This window comes from Ostrea edulis, chromosome 2, assembly GCF_947568905.1.
Source record: "Ostrea edulis chromosome 2, xbOstEdul1.1, whole genome shotgun sequence".
Lineage (NCBI taxonomy): Eukaryota > Metazoa > Mollusca > Bivalvia > Ostreida > Ostreidae > Ostrea > Ostrea edulis.
In genome coordinates, this window is record NC_079165.1 from 84,638,837 (window position 1) to 84,659,107 (window position 20,271).

The window sequence follows — 20,271 nt, forward strand, 5'->3', positions numbered from 1 at the left end:
TTACCTTATTGAATGTAATTTATTTCTATGATTTCTCAATATCAAGTCCAAAACAGTGGGGAAATATATGATGTGGTAATGCAATATCGTAGATTATGTAATGATATATATTTACATTTTCTATAGTTTTTTTAAAAGATATTTTATTTTCCAATCAAGGGCCCTCAAGGGGCAGCATGAAAATATATACAAATAATTGTACTGTACATATACATATGTACATGTGTACAAGTTTATACAAACGTACGTTAGGCCTATAGCCTACCTACACCCAGAGGTGGAATATACAATCAACGGAGAGAGAGAGAGAGAGAGAGAGAGAGAGAGAGAGAGAGAGAGAGAGAGAGAGAGAGAGATTATTGAAACAATGTATTCAACTGGTCCCAGCAATACATTCCTCCTCCAAAAATCACTCTTATCATGATCGCCGCACCCCATCTCCGTTCATTACAGGCTCAAATATTTCAGTGTCACTTTATAACAGTTTGTTAATGGTATGTTGAATGTTACCCCTCAAGGTGCCCCAATCAGGTAGGTAATTTATTCAGTCAATCAACAATTAAATGGTCTTGAGGAAAAAGAAAAATTGAATGTGGTGAACTACATAGAGAGCGGTCTTTACCGAACTTATTATGAATGTTGTTTCTTTTCCATTTTGACGTACGACATATTTGGTGAAATTCAACACCGGAAGTAATTCGTGCGAAGAAGCTCTTAGAACGGAAGTTTTGATAACGCAGTATCAGTCAGGGGAAGAAAGAGGCTCAGACTTTTCGACAAAATGGTGAATTGTTTAGTGATTACGGCGATTATATGTGTTTTGATTACAACTGTTGGCACGATAGTGTCTTTTGCAACACCTAACTGGTTAAATGTGAGAGTTCCTGCAAACGATCTGGACCAACGAGTAGATGTCTGCGATTGTTCATCAACAGACTGCGATTGTGGGCTATGGCTTAACTGTAGAGGAGGGCCATCGTCATCAGGATCTCTCAACAACTGTCAATGGTTTTTCGCCAATGAATTTGCCATTGAAAAGAATCTTCCAGGTATTGTGTCTTTTTTATCTTCTACCGACAGTATCGCAAATAGAAGGTTAACTGAGGGTTAATCGACTTTATTTTGATATCTAGGGTTCTGTGAAGTTTAACCATTTGGGAATTTCGTGCTAAGGAGGATAATGATGACTGTTTAGTTTGATGTGTGAAGTTTCTTTGGAAGTTCTCCTTGTTTTCTTCTTTTATAAATAGTCTGTTATCTATGTAGATAGACAGATTGTATAATGGCATTGAATTTTAATTTCGAAGTGTTCAATGTGAGAAGTTCATTAACTTAAATTGGAGATATGCCCCTGCCATTACAATATAGTTACGTAGGCCTAATGTATACAGCAACAACATTTTTTCTCCTGACACATCTGATGTCCATATCTTTAATAATTTGGTTGTAGTATAATTTTTGGTTGTAGTATAATATAGGTGAGATAAAATCATTTGGTTTAAAGACTGTGATAATCAGATGTTTTACTAAGGCCTGTATGTCACACTGGAGCTGAATTTCACCAAGATCAGAAGTATCCAGAATAAAGAAAAAATTACGAGAGCAGGAAGTTTCATTGTCATAATTAAAAGTACCACTTCTCGACTAGACATCTGAGAACCTACTTCTGATATGTGACCTTTTCACTGCTACTTTTCTTCATTAAGAATGTTTTGATTTTGATATATTTCATTTCATTTGCATATAAGTATTTGCTGTCTATTCCAAACAGCTTCAGATTCTCTAAAACTGAGGAGGATAGCCTTGTGTAGTATAGGAGAGAGGAGAAAATCTTCGGCTGGCCCGGGAATTGAACCCGGGACCCCAGTATTACTAGTCAGGTGCTCTAACCACTGAGCTACCCAGGCCGATATCCACGGTCCATTTAGTCCTAATTAGTAATTACTACATTCCTCCCTCCTTAATTTGTTTTCACCCTCGAAGACATGCACAACCTAGGTTCTTTTCACCCCTGGCAGGAGTTTCACCTGTAAATCCAGGGGTGGTCAACTGCACCAAATGTAGTATAGTAGAGAGGAGAATATCTTTGGCTGGAAGAGTAATCAAACTTGGGACCCCTGCAATTTATTACTAGTCAGGTGCTCTAACCACTGAGGTACCCAGGCTGATATCCATGGTCCGTATAGCCCTAACTATTACACTTGCATAGAAAGTGTCCTGATACATGCTTGTTATGTTGTGTGCATTTAGAGTGTAATATTGATCATCTATAAACAAAGTCAGTGAACTTGTGACCTATAACCTATAACAGCCCAATCATGCATAATGATATTATTATGTCTCCACACTAAATTTTACACTTTTTATTTTGAAATTTTAAAATGAGAACTTGTGTAACACCTAATCAATTTTCAATGAGAATGGGTCATTGTAAAATTACAGGTCCTAACAATAGTGAACAACCAGCTTTGATGATCATGTCCCAGTATTTGAAATTTTCTGTGTACATGATGTAAGAGACTATTTATTTAAACTAATCATACATTTGAAGTTTTTAAGATGAATGTGTAATGACTTTCCAATATATGGAATTGTGGAAAAAAGCTCAATCTATTGAGCATAAGAACCTGTATAAAATTTCGACAGACACAACTGATTCTGAAATAGTTTCTCTAAAATTCCTCTGGAAATAAACTGTACTGTGTTCATTGGATGGTAAACTTGTTTCATGCTGTTGGCACATTCTCAGTTACACTACTGCAACTAGATAGCAAAAACAATCAATACAGATATTGAGATATATTTACATGTAGTGACGAAATTTAAATTTGCTATATGTAATTATGTAGATCAAGAGTGAAGCAGAACCAAATATTTGTATTATCTGTTGATTTTATGTTCATTTTATCAAAATCAGTTTTATTCGTATATTTTATACATATCTGTATAGTGTATATATACACAGACATGAAATTTTAGATGAGATAAAAAATTTCAAACAAGTAACAATTCAAGTTCATCTCTTTTAAATTCAAGTTTTTGCAACACATTTAGTATTCATGGTTTTTAAAGTGCCTGGCTTGAGGGCGAGACATTAAACAGGAAAAAGTGTATCATATGGCCTAATTTCATTGAGTGCACTTTCAAGATTCCCTCTTATAATGAAAGTAGGAACTTTTCTCTCTATGAGTGCTAGATGATATTAGCAGTTGATGCAAGAATTGGATTGGACTTTTCTAAATAATTTCTTTGTTTCAGACCACAGGCACTATTGTGTCGCTTGGGTTCGAATTTACTACATGTATTAAAGAATGTACTCTTTCAAATCCAATCCATACAATCATCTGTGTTTCAGACCAGAACATAATCATTATATGATGGATTTTAGCCTCTAAGTAAAAATGGTTTAGAGTGGTTTGTATCATGTTGGAGTGAATTGTCAAGTTCATACTCCTGGTTGAGGATTAGTACATGACACAGTCAGTATGGTGTACTCTGATTGTATGTATCATTAGTACATTACACAGTCAGTATGTTGTACAGTACATGTACTCTGATTGTATGTATCGGTCACTGGTATATTACTTAAGAATTGTGCTTTTGTGTGATAGTGTAACTTTTAAGTATGTTAATGCAGACTTGCTGAAGATATATGAAAGATATTTGTAATGCATAAATTTGCATTTGTTGATTGGGTCTTCTTATAATGATAATCAAGAGCGTCGTATATGTGACGAACTGAATTTGGATGATTGATGTAGAGAAAAAAGAAAACATGTTTTTGATTTTAGGGTTTAAAACAATTGGTTTTGATAAGTGCAAAATGATTGTAGGTAGATGTTATTAAGGTAAACAAACAAATAAAATTAACTAAACAGTATAAAAACTTTGAAATGTCAAACACAATGTTGTCAAAACATTAGACTCAAGAGGGATGCTATTCACCAAGACGGCTAAGGTTGGAAAAACATTTGCATGTTCTCTCTGTAAATTTCTTCTCTGTGTACATCCATTTTCAATTATAATGAGGTTGTGTGTAAGACCAAACAGCTGTCGTGGTAATTATTTTTTAGAGCTGTGTAAAAGAGATTCCTTCCTCAAGTATCAATTGCATTGAGCAAATACTTCAACAGGGATAATCTTTCACAAATCAGTGTCATAAAAGTAGGTTTCTAAGGAAGTAGCATGATGCTCCAATATACACAGCATAGAAATTATTTAACATGTACCAGATGAATGGTAAATCTATGGGGCAGACCTGGTATTTCTTTGAAGTTTCCATTAACTGTTTTAATTTGACCTTACAGACTGGTTCAAGGCTGTCCAGGGATTGATGTCATGTGCAGTAGCTAGTTCAATGCTGTCTCTCCTGATTGGTCTGTTTTCTCTCTGCTGGGCCTGCAAGGGATGTAACCCATACCAAGCCACTGGAGCATTTGCCAACCTTACGTGTATGTATAGATGTAGAATCTGAGAAAATTACCTCATTTCAGGTTTGATTGTCAGACTGACTGCTTTTTTAACACTGATAATGTATATTTCTTACTATAGAATAGATTAGACTTAATATAGATTCTCTCAATAGCATTCTTGAATTATATAAGAATTTAACTTCACAAACATATTTTTCAAACTGTACAGTGGGGTGTTATATTTCATGAGCAAACACATGATGTGAAATGAAAACAGAGAATTGGTGGTGACATTGTATGGAGACTAGAGAAAAGACTTTCTGCTTGTGTGATAACAGGGACATTAGGATCACACATGATGTTCATTTTTGGCCATGTTTTGTTTATATTTATTTCCTTCATAAAATCATAATAATAGCACACTTATGCTGTTAGACAATACACAGTCTGGACGTATAAATCATGAAATGACTTATCTATTATACTGTAATAAACACAGGGTTCATGATCAGTAATAAAGTTTGTTGAAAACTTGCGTTGATCTGTATTTCCTCCCCATTGATGATCTATTGAATCTCTGAGCTGTTTGAATGCCTGGATTTCTTATTTGAGAAAATAAGAGAGTGTTGTATAAAAAAATATCCAATACATGTAGGAGGGAAGATATGAACTGCACGGGTTGAAGTTGATTTGTATCAAGGTGTCTGATTAGAACAGAACACATACAAATGTTTTAATACTAGATATTGAAAAATGCTGCTGTCTGCGTGGATTTTTAGAAATAGCCAGAAGTACAGTATATGTTGTAAGAATCAGAGAATAGGTATATTTTTCACCCTGCATTATTTTGACCAGTAATTCTGACATTTTCATAATCAGGTACACGCAGACAGGTAAATTTGTACCAGGTTTGTCTCAGACATTAAACAAGCAGAAATTTCTCCATTCTATTTCTGGGATATGGAGTCATACAGATGCATGTGATGCAAGACAGTGTTTGAAATTTTTTTTCTTTTTGGGGCATAAAGTCTTAATGCGTGTAAAGAGACGTGTAAAAAAAAAAAAAATGTTTGTCCTTTGCTCGGGTATTAAGTAATGTATAAAACTGTAAAATGACTTTCAGACATTTTAAAATTTATAATCCACTTGTAAATTCAGAGAACCATTTAAACATGTAAACTTTAAAACAGATACTTTTTAGCATGTTAAACATTCATCAGTTGCTGTTTTTTGTTTAAAAGATTGGCAAACCTATATTTAGGATCAACCATTACATGCAAAAATGAATGATAGAGTTATCTCAGAAATTCTCTGATGCAAAGTCTTGTTTTTTGTAAGAGGGTTGGAAGATTGGCAGCTGGAGAAATATCGTCAGTTTGGTGGGGGGAAAAAACATAATTCAGAACTCTTCCACCGCCATCGTACACACTCTAGTGGAAGAACTGTAGCTCTGGGGGTGAAAAAGCGTGATTGACACGTCTGTCACAAGTTTTACCTAAAGAAGCACATGTATCTGACCATGCTCCATCACTTGCCATTTCTTGTTTGTTGTCCAGCAATCTCCAGTTAAACCACCATGGAGCCATTGGCCTAGGCTATCAGATTTTTTGTTGGGGAAGTAAAATTGCTCTCATGATTAAATTGGATACCAGTTGGACAAGTGAAAATGCCATCCCTGTCATAAAAATCACTGTGCCAATTTGAATGTGTTTGTGGATCGAGGGTTTTTGTGTATGTAGAGGGGTTGTTCAGAATATGATGTACATATATATAATGATTGGAGTTAAGATGCAACACAAGAATAAGGACAGCTAATTAACTTTTAAGTTCTGTTTGACATCCGATCAGCTAATTTTTTTATAAACTTTACTTGTCCTTTTTTAACTGAAAAATACCTGATTATGCTCTGTACCAAGTGTATGATTACTTTTAACCTTCAGTGGGGAAAAAATTCAGTTGATCGAGTTTCCAATTCCTTAGAACCTCTAGATTTAATTTAGCTCACCTGAATATAGGTTAAACAATTGATCAAAACATGTTGATCTATTCTAAACTAAACCTATTTCATTTTTTTTTTTTTTTTTTTTTTAAATCTTTTCATTTTGTGAATGTTTTATGCATATGATGATTAATGCATGATCAGAAAATATGATAAAGGGGCATTTTATTCTCAAAATATCTTGGTGGCATAAGGATATATTATATTAATGAATAATAAAAACTTTTATTTTGTACAAAATATCTTGGTGGCATAAGGATATATTATATTAATGAATAATAAAAACTTTTATTTTGTACAAAAACAAGAGAAACCTAATAAACATGATAAAAGTATGTTATAGATAACTGCTTGTAGTGTAAAAAAAATATATATATACATGTATATAAGGAAGAATTATTGGCTTGCAAGACAATAATTATTTAATCACCAAAATTACAGATTTCCATTTGCCTGCTTTAAGGTTAAAAAATCTTTGAATAATTAAATACTGACCATGTTACACTGAATTATATAATAGTGAGTAATTTTCATTGAATTAAATTTTTAGTGACAAATTCGTTTATGCCCCTTTAAACAGAACTTCGGTATTTTTTCTGGACATTATCTTTCATTCTATGGGTTTTAAAATGTTATGATTATGTTAATTGCTTGTAAAAAAAAAAAAAAAGTGGATTTCAATGAATTCAATTTTTTATGACAAAATTACAGCTAATGTTCCATGGGTTTTAAAATGTTATGATTATAATGATAAATCTTTGAGAGTTGCTTGTAAATGGTTTGAAAATCACAAGAGAAACTTGGCAAAACCCTGTAAATACATGTATATATAATTATATCTTCAAATTTCTTGACAATTAAGTTAGCAGCTTTATTTTAGATTTTCATTTTATGATATTTCTACATTGTATATACATGTATGTTATAATTAAGATTTAATTAAAATAAATTGATTACAGTAATACGCAATTTCCGAGTTGCCCAATAGTTCTTTCCCTTTGTGGAACTCTTATGCACAGTAAGACGCAAAACATACTATCGTCCACACGCAGTGGGTACAAATGCTTATCACGTACTGCCTTCATATATTGCCTAAAGGCCGATTATCTGACATGCATTAAATTACCACCCAAACTGCAGGGGCACACAATATTAGTATTAAGTTCATTGGCATTAAATAGTTGAATAGCTCAAACAAAAATTGATAATAACTTTTTAGCTCACCTGAACCGAAGGTTCAAATGAGCTTTTCTGATCACATTTTGTCCGGCGTCCGTCTGTCTGTCAGTCTGTCTGTAAACTTTTCACATTTTCATCTTCTTCTCATGAACCACTGGGCCAATTTCAACCAAACGTGGCCAAAAGCATCCTTGGATGAAGGGCTTTCAAGTTTGTTCAAATGAAGGGCCATGTCCCTTTCAAAGGGGAGATAATCACAAAAATGCAAAAATAGGGTGGGACGGGTCATTTAAAAATCTTCTCAAGAAACACTGGGCCAGAAGAGCTGAAATTTACCTGAAAGCTTCTTGACATATTGCAGATTTAAATTTGTTCAAATCATGGCCCCCGGTGGTAGGATGGGGCCACAAGGGGGGATCAAAGTTTTACATACAAATATATAGGGAAAAACTTTAAAAATCTTCTTCTCAAGAACCACTAAGCCAGAAAAGCTGAGATTTACATGAAAGCTTCCTGACATAATGCAGATTCAAGTTTGTTCAAATCATGGGCCCCGGGGTTGGATGGGGCCACAATAGGGGATCAAAGTTTTACATACAAATACAGTGAAACTCTGATATAGCGAATTTTTGGTATAAGCGTAATTCGCTATACGTTTATAGCGAATTCATAATTCAAATACAACGAATTCGTTATAAAACTGATTTGTTCTGCATGTATACCAGTTATATAAGAAAGCAGCAATCGATATACTTGCGTGTGTATCGTCTTTAAGAGAAATGAAGCCTATACATTTTTAAGAAGAAATATTTTTATACAAGAAATATACACATTGATTTATATATAACTTATCTTGATGGATTATTAAGTCATGCAAGAACATGTCGAGAGAGAAATGTCAACAAAATTTTGCGCAATACATACAAGTACAGTCTATTGCAATTGTCATTTACTTGCTGCTTTACACAAATAAAGGAGTGTACGATAAAATTAATGCAATCAAACTTCAAATTTAATTAACGAGAATAGTAAATAATACCGACAATATATTTCCTAAATGTATGTGTGAGTATTGTTTTGCGTTAACAACCTTTTTTGAAAATATACAAACAGAAATTTTGTAATAAGTGTGGATCCTTTATGTCAGTGGAAAACGATTGTTAAAAATCACACAGAGTTTAAAATGAAAAAAATAAATTCGTTATAAAAGGTGATTTTTACTTTCATTTTTAATTCAAGGGGAATAGGAATTTACTTCGTTATATCTGTAAATTCGCTATATCCGTGTTCGTTATAGACGCAAATTTTTATATAGAATATATAAAGAATTTGCCGGGGAAATCGTTTTCACTTCGCTATAGCCGTAATTTCGCTATATCCGTGTTCGCTATATTCGAGTTTGACTGTATATAGGAAAAATCTTTAAAAATCTTCTCAAGAACCACTGAACCAGAAAAGCTGATTTTTACATGAAAACTTTCTGACAGATTGCAGAAATCATGGCCCCGGGGGGTAGGATGGGGCCACAATAGGGGATCAAAGTTTTACATACAAATATATAGGGAAAAACTTTAAAAATCTTCCCAAGAACCACTAAGCCAGAAAAGCTGAGATTTACATGAAAGCTTCCTGACATAATGCAGATTCAAGTTTGTTCACATCATGGGCTCCGGGGGTTGGATGGGGCCACAATAGGGGATCAAAGTTTTACATACAAATATATAGGAAAAATCTTCTTCTCAAGAACCACTGAGCCAGAAAAGCTGATTTTTACATGAAAGCTTCCTGACATGATGCAGATTCAAGTTTGTTCAAATCATGGCCCCCGGGGGTAGGATGGGGCCACAAGGGGGATCAAAGTTTTACATACAAATATATAGTTAAAATCTTTTTCTCAATAACCACTGAGTCAGAAAAGCTGATATTTACAAGAAAACTTTCTGACATAGTGCAGATTCAAGTTTGTTCAAATCATGGCCCCCGGGGGGTAGGATGGGGCCACAAGTGGGGGGGGGGGGGGGTCAAAGTTTTACATACAAATATAGGAAAAAGCTTTAAAAATCTTCTTCTCAAGAACCATTGGGCCAAAGAAGTTGACATTTACATGAAAGCTTTCTGACATAGTGTAGATTCAGTTTGCAAAGGGTAGTTTGGGCCATAATAGGGACTAAGGTTTTACATGCAAATATATATGGAAATTCTTCAGATATGGGCCAAGGTGACTCAGGTGAGCGATGTGGCCCATGGGCCTCTTGTTTCTTTGATTAAAATATCACTCGTGCAGAAGAGGAAGTAAAAAACAATTTCATATTTAATTTAATGACAGGCTATAATTCAATCAAATATTATTCTTGATATGATAGTTTAATATATACCAACGGCTGGTATAAACAAAATTTACACTTTCATTACTTTTATCCATATTTACATAGCTAGTCTTCATCTTGTACCCACCCAAACATTCAACAGAACACTGAACGTACCTCTATCACAGAAGAGCTTATATATCTCGGAAGTTGTGTATTGCTGTGGTACACAGCACTAGTAGACCCAAAAAGTAGGCCCAGGGTTTGCTTTGGTTCAGCTTTCTGTAAAGTTATGCACGTAGAAAAATGAAACAATGGCAATTAATGTTTATTCTTTGACAGCTAATACAACATCTTCTCTAGAACAAGCTAGAATAAAGTCTGTATTTATAGAAGTATATACTCTTGTTGTCATAATTATGATTCATGTGCATTTTTTTTATCAAGCCATGACCACTTCGGTCAGATCGATGGAGCCACAATAGGGTTTTAATTTCAAAATGTTTTCAAGAACAACAATTTATGATATGAATCGACAAACATCTTAGCTGCAGAACTGTAGCTCTCTGAAAAAAAATATTGTGATGAAACAGTCACAATATTTTTTTTCAGAGAGCTACAGTTCTTCAGCTACAACATCTGTATGTATAGTGTAGATTCGAGTTGTTTGTTTGTTTTTAATTATCACTTGGGTCAGATTTGGTTTCCAATAGGCATGATAGTATGCATGGGGTTTGAATTTCAAAATCCTCTGAAGAACGAGGGTACATAAAAATATAGGAAAATTCTAAATATTTTTTCTGATATTTAGACACGTACAACAATATACAGTTTAGCAGCTTTTCAATAAGCAAGCACAGATAACTATCAGACATAGTGAGTTCAGGTATTAAAGTAGCATTGATTTTGAAAGTGGGAAGGGGTGGGGTACTGGGGTGGGGTAGGAGGAAGCAGACAGAGAAAAAATTTCACATCTATCTGAAAATTCTTGACAAAAAAAACTATATAGTTCTGCCAAACCTCAACATTGAGGAAAAGTGGGGAGGGGTGTCTTATCAATCAGTACACACGTGTAGTACACACAGTACATAATTCATCATTTTCTCTACCATTTACCACGTCAGCTATAAAAAGTGAACTGCAGTCAATAATCAATATATTGATCATTGCATATAAAAATGATGAACTTAATTTGCATGTAATGATGGTGGTATATTTGTGTAGCAGTTGATTAAATGACTCGAAAATATCTAACCAACTGCATTAAATTTAAGTAAATATCCACTGTGACCACATATGGTGGGCTTGGTATTGTGAATTGTTTTGTGTGTTGCCTTTCATTGAAATTAAGACATCCAAAATTTAATTTCATTTAATTTTCATGTTTTTGATGCTCCAGTATTTGCTTAAAACATTTTGAAAAATAATCTTTAAATCAGGCAGGTATTTTTGTATCAGAAATGAATCTTTTAACCATCATTAATTTGGATGCATCAAGAGGTCCTCTTGTGATGCATAATTTTTTTAACTTCTTTTTCTGAAGAGTTCCAAAAATTTTATATTTCTGAATATCTCTTTTACTTATGAATATATCTGGAAAATGGTGGTTATAATAGTAGAAGAGAAAAGACTTATAATCTCAAGACATGTAGTGCCAGTCCAGTCACATGTTCAATTGTGAGTCATATTATGCAGTGTAGAGTTGAGTTTGTTTATACATGTACCAAGACCCCCAAGGTATGGGATGGGGCCACAGTGGATGTTTTAAGTCTGCATCAATATATAATTGAAATCTATTTTAGAATTTTTTTTCTCTATAACAAGTATACAATATATCTAACTTGAATTTCTCCTCATTTATATAAGTGGTGAAGATAATTTTGATATACATGTAATGAAAATGTGGTGGTGAGCATTGTGACCCATGTATGTCTTCTCAATAACAAAAGTAGAGCAATTTAGCAATGTAAACAAAGTCATATCTAGTGTAAATTCATGTTGGATCTTAAGGAGGGCCATTTTGGGGGTGCATTTTTATTGGAATGAATCACAATGATATAGTTAACCCTCCTTATTTGGAAGTATTTCTTTGTAGTACAGATTAATTAAGTTTCCTTTACCCTGGAGTCAGAACGAGTCCCCAGTATAGTGTATATAATACTAAAGTTTGACCGCATTGTATGATAGGACATGTCTTATTGTTGAAACACTATCCATGTTTTAGTAAGATGGCTCAGTTGAGTTTAAGGTCCAATAGCTACTTGTTTAAATATCTTCCTTTAACTGAGGAGTTATGTACACAGACACAGTGGGTGAATTACATAGGTGCCCCTCCCCCATGTTCTGTAGATTCTTAAGTTTCTGTATTCTGTACAGTTGTACCACAATCAAAATGGATCCACAATAGGTTGGAAGAATTCCACTCTTGGTGTTCTGAACATATATTTTCTGTGTTTTTCTGTATATGAGCAAGCCTAGGTTACTTTGATGACTGTTTGCATTGTGGCCCATAGACCTCTTGTATTTTTCTTTTTGCTGCATACCTAAATGAGATTGTGTTCAATGTGATATTCTGAATAAGGAAATGCCTCTAATTTGGTTGAATAAGTGCAACTGGTTTTACAGTAGCGAGGTTTTTTTAAAATGCTTTCCGACTTAAGTATTTTTGTATACTGTGGTGTTGACCTTGGTAATGTTGTTCTAAACATACATAGTGATATATTATAAAGCAGTATTTCAATAATCACTCACATCACCACAAGAGAGAGAGGGGGGGGATCTAAACATTTTAGTTGGAAATATAGCTGATCTGACTCTTTAGATAGAATTAGCTTTTGTTTTTATGTTGTAATGAAAAGGTGCAATATACATTATGAAATTTTATGAAATGTCATTGAATTGCAGTCACTAAAATACAATAGACACTGATCTGGTATTTTGTACTATTCATCTCTCTGGTGACACTGCACAGACACTTCGTTTTGTTAGCCTGTATGTGAATGCAGAGCAACGATTAGTGTTAAAATTTGTATTAAAGGCATTTCTTACAAAAAATCATCCATTATTCATGAGTGCATGGTTTGTTTTAAAATTTATGATTCATCACATGGCCTGGTATTTTCACATTCAAATAGAGAACTTTGTAAACATCTGTAATTATGTGAATCCCAAACAGAGGCAATAAAAATTGCTTACAAGGTTGAAATGCTGTAATATTTAATTGTTGACAGGTTACAGGTAGACTGCTTGTCATTTTACTGCCCCACCTGAGAGGCACCTGCAGGGAAAATGTCTCACCTGCTGAGAGCCAGCTACACCTTATGAATGGCTCATTTATGTTAAGAGGCCTAAATAATGATATTTAGTGACGAAAATAGACAGGAAAATAAGGATGTGAATCACTAAGAATGTCCACTACCACAATTCTGTACTACAGTACAGTGTGAAAATATCATCCCAGTCAAGTTTGAAAAGATGTATAGCAATATAGCATACAGTTGTATATATTTTTCTGTCCCCTAATCTCAATCAAAGCTTATATTCCTCATTCCCCGTGACTTAGATGTTTAATGGTGAAAGACCTCAACACACATATTCAGTATATTTACCTAATTATACCAAAGTATGTGCCTATGATGATAGTTTTTCCTTTGAAATATGATATAAAACACCTATTAGATGATATTTTAATCAGCAGACCTACATTTTCAGTTCTCCTACTGGCGGTGGCCATTTCGTTATTCGGAGCGGAGGCTTACCTCAGAAACAAAGCAGAGGTCATGACAGTGAAGAACCGCAATACGGACACCATCCTCCTGTTCGGCTGGAGCTATTGGGTGGCGGTGGGTTCCACTGCCTTGTCACTGATCGCTAGTATACTTTACTTCTGTGTGGGCCGAAATGAAGAGGAATACAACTAACAAGGAGGGGGAGTGTCTGCCTGTTAACAAGGAGGGGCGTGTCTGCCTGTATGTGTGAGTGGAGCGGAGGGCCAGGCTCGGAAAGGGTTGGGTGGTGGGGGTGTTATGAACTAAACTTATTACAAGACGGAAAATTTTGGCTCCAACTTAATCATGTTAAGGATGGATAAGACATTGTTAAAATGGATGACTTGTTTTTGAGACACAAATACGTGAATAAGTATCAGTCACATATTCTGTGTCTTTTTAAATTTTGTTACAGGCTGGGTTAGCTCTGGGAGTAATGTGTGAGCCTGTTGATCTATTGAGCCCCACAGAGGTTTTCATGTTTACTCCTGTGACACTTTACCGAAATTTAAATTTTTTAGGAAATAAGGTGAATTGTAAAGTTTTCAATTTCAAAATATTATTGTGCATATCTTTCAATTATGATCCAGAACATTTTCATTGGTGTATTAATCTTCCTTAATAATGTCTGCAATGGAAGTTGTCTAAATCAGACACATCAATTTTTTTTGGGGGGTGGGGGGTGGGGTGGGGGGCTTGGGGTACACAGTTTAATTAAGAAATAATTTGGTTGTAGTAGCAGGAGGCCTATAGAGTAGTACACTTTGTGCTGATTACCGGTACATTGTAAGAAAGTTCAGATATTTGTAATGATGAATAGAGATTTTATATATATGCAATATTTGTTTGTATTTTGCACAAGCTAATTCTTTGAGAAAACAAATGTGTATAGTATGAGTATGTGAGATGGGAAAAATTCTTTTTTGTTGAAATGTTTTTTGTGCATATACATGTACATTGCCAAGTGAATCATTGGCATTTCATTACCATCAGAAAGGCATACCTGTGAAACAAAGAATTGTCACACATTTCAATCATTAGACCTCTACATGCTTAAGCTTCTTTTATACTGGTATTCTTCAGTAAAATTATTTTCAACATTTTTTATACAGGAGATATTTTTTTCTGACAAACATATCAAAATGATGAAACAAGTGCCTTAATGTTGTGAAATCATGCATTTTTAAAAAAAAAGAATTATATTTCTGATTTTTTGTTTACATATATATGTATATCAATATTGGTTGTAACAGGTTATAACTTGATACTGATAGTTGATGTGTGCAAGATTTGGTTGTGATTCACATATTTTAAGGAATGACAAAACACGTTTTTTAAATACTTATTTGTAAATGTTTAAGCTACAGTCATGGCAAGTCCATAATAAGTGTAGGGTAACTGGAGTGCTCCATCTGTAAAAATGTAAACAATATAAATGTGCCAAAGTTTTGTACAGAAACTTACAAAAGTAGCCATGAGCAAACAAGGTAGATAACTCTAATTGTATTTGAGATTTATGTATGAAACACAGATACTCAGAGAGAATGATAAAGAAAAAATTGGAAGTATTGAAAAGCTTCCAATTTAAATGTTGTATAGTGTTTATTTATTCATTTCAAAAATGCATATAAATTATCAGAATTTTCTAGTCACAAATTAATTTTTATAGCTTTAATTATAGTAATGTGTGATAACACAGCCATTTGGTATTTTGCTCTGTGTGGTTTCAGTACGGCTCTCTGACATGTATAATGCAATAAGAATTCAAAGGGAAAGATACTCATGTTTATCATTAAAAGAAGAAAACGATGTGTATATCAATAACAGGAAACAAAGTCAGCTGTGGATTGTGCATTAGTCAATTACATCAATAATTTCATTGGACATTGCATGACGGATAGTTAACTTTAACAGACAGTTAGTTCCCATTAACTCTTACAATTTATATAGTTTTAACTAAACATTAACTGTCAGTTAAACTTAACTCGTGTAATTGGTCCCTAGTTGTTACAGAATGACAGATTTTTGTGTTTATGCCACAATTTGCCTGTGGAAGCAGATATTCTTATATTTGTGTTAAGGAAGCATAAGAGCTTACAACTGGTGCTGTTCACTTGGTGTCATTGTAGTGTTGTAATGAGGAGAGTGTGGGTGGATGTGCTTGTTTGTATGCTGTGAAAATCTCAATTACTTTTTTATTATTTTGTATCTGCTTTGCAAAATTTGTCGAAAATACCATTTTTTAAAAAGAAAATAGACTGATATATGCATTCAGTATTTCTGTTTGGTTGTTCATGTAATTATTTTATATATATTCTGATTCAGAATACTGATATGTATCTAAGCAAGCTGTAATAATGTCTTCCAGATTAATATATACCATATGTTCATTTCATCAGGGTTTTTTTTCTACATCAAATTATCACTTTGAGAAAAATTTGATAGTGTAATATATTTTGATACATTCGAATACTCTTGTGGTAGAAACTGATCTGCATTTATATGTATTTTTCGAGCAGGTGCTGTAATTTTTCTTAATTGACTTACATTTCAAGTTTTATAATATTTCTTGCATGTCGGTGTTAGTTTGATTTTGACAATAGTCACATCTTCACTGGCACAATCCTTCTAAATTGAATATAGGTATTATTGCTGATAAATGTTATATGGAGAGTGAAACTCCAAAAAGATGGAACTTAAATTCATAGACAGAAATTGAACAGCTGTTGCATCACAACCCTCTGCTCAGGACAAATGTTGCGTGTATGATTGTGAATCAGAATTTGTGTACTTTGTTTTTTAGAAGATGCACGTATTAGTATTTATATCTGATATCACTGAGACTTAAGTGTTTTACCATTGTATATTTTGTATTTATTTTCTAAGCCCATTTTAGTCTTGTGTCACTTGTTTTATGTTTTTTGTTAATCTTCAACTGTATGATTTACATTACACACAAAATTGTATACATGTTTTAAAACAACTCATTATTGTAGCCGATCAGACATACTACAGTGGTTATGGTAGATTTTTTAGTGTAGAATAAAAAATGTCAGTCAATCTTGCTTATATTTTGTGTGTGTGGATGGGCGGGTTTGTGGGGGCATGTTTGTAACTAGGCTGAAGCTAGCAGCCAATAAGCCTGTAGAAGCTAGCAGCCAATAAGAAAATCCATCAAAGTACTGAGAGTACTCTGACGAAATACTGAAAATTAGCAAATAATCAATAAACATAATCTTCATTATCAAGTTTGATTGAGCTCACCTGAAAGATCCTGATGTTGCAACACATGGGTCCAACACATGGGTCCTAATGAAGTTTGATAACAGCTTAATCTTTGAAGAGTCCACAAAAGGAGTATGGGCTCACGGTAGGGGACCCTTGGACTATCATGCCCTCAGTTTGGGGCTGTATGGGGTGTCCAAGGGTGGGGTCACTTCAGATCTCTAATGATTGAATATGGGATGATTTAATGACACCAAACTGATCAAAACGATGGACCACAATGTATAGGAACCCACAGAACTCTAAATAAGGGGTTATGATGGCCTTGCACAGCAATACTTCCTATTACCAGCCCGTCGGAGTTATCGCGCTTTGATGACCCTTGCGCGTCAATGAACAAGTCTCGCGAGCAAGTGCGAGATTACCGGGACATAATTAAAACGTTGATAGCCCCCCCCCCCTTTTTTTAAATAATATATATATACTTTAAAAAAAAACGTGGTATCATCTGGTAAAATAGCCATTAGTCAAATTGCATTAAAAAAAAAAAAAAGCAACTAACACTAATATATAAAACTAACGTGTTTTTGAACGCTACATAATGTATCGCATCTATTTCAAAAATCGATGTTTTCTATTCGAATTCCATCGACAGTTGTAATTTATGAAATAGCTTAGATGAAGTTCGGAAACATAACAGTTGTGTTCATTAGTGTTATAAACGTCACAATTTTTTTAAAATGCAGTTTGACAGATGGATAATTTATTTTAAAATATTGGAAAAGGAGGGGGGTGCATGTATACTTACAAAGTCAATGCCATATGAACCTGCGCTAATTGTATGATAAAATATCTTCATAGTCTGAGAGAATAACTTTTTAAAAAAGCATATGGATCCCATTATTTGCAAGAAAATTTCGTTATGTTGGATGTGCATTGGTTTTTTCCTTTACAGTTCTTCTTGCTCTTGCAGTTGATGCTTTTATATCTGTCAAATTTAGCAAATTCAGTACCTGTGCTCCCTCACATAGTTTAACAGGTTTGTCTTTTTTCTTGTTAACATAATTTTATTTATTTCAACTTTATAATTCTGATCAGTGTTGTGGTTTGCAGTTCTTTATAATTTGTATTCAATGCCGTATTACGTGTGCCTAATGTTTACGTTGTCCCGGTAGCACGACTTTACGCGCCTTTAATTTGAAGAGTTCCACTAATGGAAATCAAAAGTATTGAACTCCCCTGAAAAAACTTGATTTTACATCACATAGGGTTGTAATTGAAGCTAACAGCTTAATCTGTGTAGAGTCCACATATTGATTGAATGAATATTGTTTAACGTCCCTCTCGAGAATATTTCACTCATATGGAGACGTCACCACTGCTGGTAAAGGGCTACAAAATTTAGGCCTATGCTCGGCGCTTATGGCCATTGAACAGGGAGGGATCTTTATCGTTCCACACCTGCTGTGACACAGGACCTCAGTTGTTGCGGTCTCTTCCGAAGGACCACCCCATTTAGTCGCCTCTTGCGACAAGCAAGGGGGTACTGAGGACCTATTCTAACCCGGATCCCCACGGGATATAAAGTCCACAGAAGAAGTAGGGAGGCAAGGTAGGGGACCCCATGGACTATCATTTCCTTATTATGGGGCCACTTGAAACCTCTATAATTATTGAATATGGGGGATGAAATGAAAGAAAATTGACGAAAAGAAAACAATGTATATAGACTCGCTTAACTCAAGAAAGAGGGCTTATATATATGGAGGCAATGCCTGTTGTCCAATGTTCAGCAAATTAAAATATTGTTAAATTAAAAAGGGTCACAATGACTCTCGAGGGCAACTGAGTTTACCTAAAATTTTCAAATGTTATATCGCATAAGATCATAATGAAGGTAAATAACATCTTTTAAGAGTCCACAAAAGGAGTATAGATGCAAAGTAGGTGAACCCAAGGACCACCATTTCCTGCTCTCAGTTTGGGGCTTTAGGAATACCTCCTGGGGCTCCCGAGGGTGGAGCCACTTTTCAGACCTCTATAATGATTGAATATGAGGTGATCAACTGATAAAGGGATAGAAAACAAAAATGGCCCAACACTCAGGACCAAGGTGGTACCTCTACAGCCTCAAACTGAGGGATGGAAATCCTTAGGACCCGCTACCTCTGCATACTCCTTTCGTGGACTCTTCACTGAAAAAAATGTTACTTACCTTCATTCTGACCCTACGTGATGCAATAATACATGTAGGATCTTTCAGGTAAGCACAATTGCCCTTACTAGCCTATATGGCTCCTCTTTAGGGTTTTTATTTGACTACGTCGTTCTCTATATCCTTATCAGTTTTACTTCATTCGATCACTCATATTCAATTATTAGAGTGGTCTGAAAAGTGGCGCCACACTCAGAAGGATCCAGGTCGCAAATAGACAAAGACGTAAATGCAGTCATGGACATTGTTTTTATAAAAGAATACTGATTCCCATGGTTTCCACCGAAAAATATCCAGATTATTCAGTAGCTTAGTGCTTATTATGTCTGATGCTCCATCATTTTCAAGTTGGTTTATTTTAGTTTTGAGTTTGAATAAGGTTGCAAACTTGTGGCTAAGGCTATGTAGCATTAGGAGTTAGTATGAATGCAAGGTGAAGATAACGAACAGTGATCAATCTCATAACTCCTACAAGCATAGTTGGGCAAACACGGACCCCTGGACACACCAGAGGTGGGATCAGGTGCCTAGGAGGAGTAAGCATCCCCTGTTGACCGGTTACACCCGCCGTGAGCCCTATATCCTGATCAGGTAAACGGAGTTATCCGCAGTCAAAATCAGTTTGCCAAGAACGGCTTAACAATCGGTATGAAACACGTCAGACAGCATTTGACCCAATGCAAGGTTGTATTGACGAACTAGATCGTTATAACGACCATAAAATTTGCGAAATGCTGACTTCAATCGAGACTGTTGAAATCCCTGTACCATCAACTTGTTTGTCAGTAGCTTACCTCGATTTAAAAACTGACTATATCCAGAACAAGCTCTTGCATATCGAATCAGTTGAGATATATAAACACCATATGCAGGTGATAATAAAATATTGCTACACAAATATGGGAAGTTGACGATGGAGAAGCTGAAATCATCCCGTTTGTCGTACAGTTGAGTTGTGAGTTTACCGTTAATGTCTACTTTCAATAAAATATCTAAGTATGAAGCAGAAATGGACGACTCTGTGGTGTCCTTTATTTCGAGCTCACGGGGATATATCAAATCGACATATGAATGAAAGCTATCATTGTTGATAGACAAAACGTCATCGATATATCTAAAAGTCGAATTGAAGGTCACAGCGAGAGATTTTTTCTTCTCACGTAGAAGT

General features: G+C 34.7%; 1 protein-coding gene across 1 annotated transcript; it reads left to right on the top strand.

The window, feature by feature from the left end:
• The first annotated feature begins 383 nt into the window (after nt 1–383).
• On the top strand, nt 384–16,723 carry LOC125682322 (uncharacterized). Its single transcript, XM_048922814.2, has 3 exons — nt 384–1,049; nt 4,308–4,451; nt 13,608–16,723. Exons 1-3 carry the CDS (start codon nt 782–784, stop codon nt 13,814–13,816), a joined length of 621 nt encoding a protein of 206 aa, XP_048778771.1. The 5' UTR covers nt 384–781; the 3' UTR covers nt 13,817–16,723.
• Nucleotides 16,724–20,271: the final 3,548 nt, after the last annotated feature.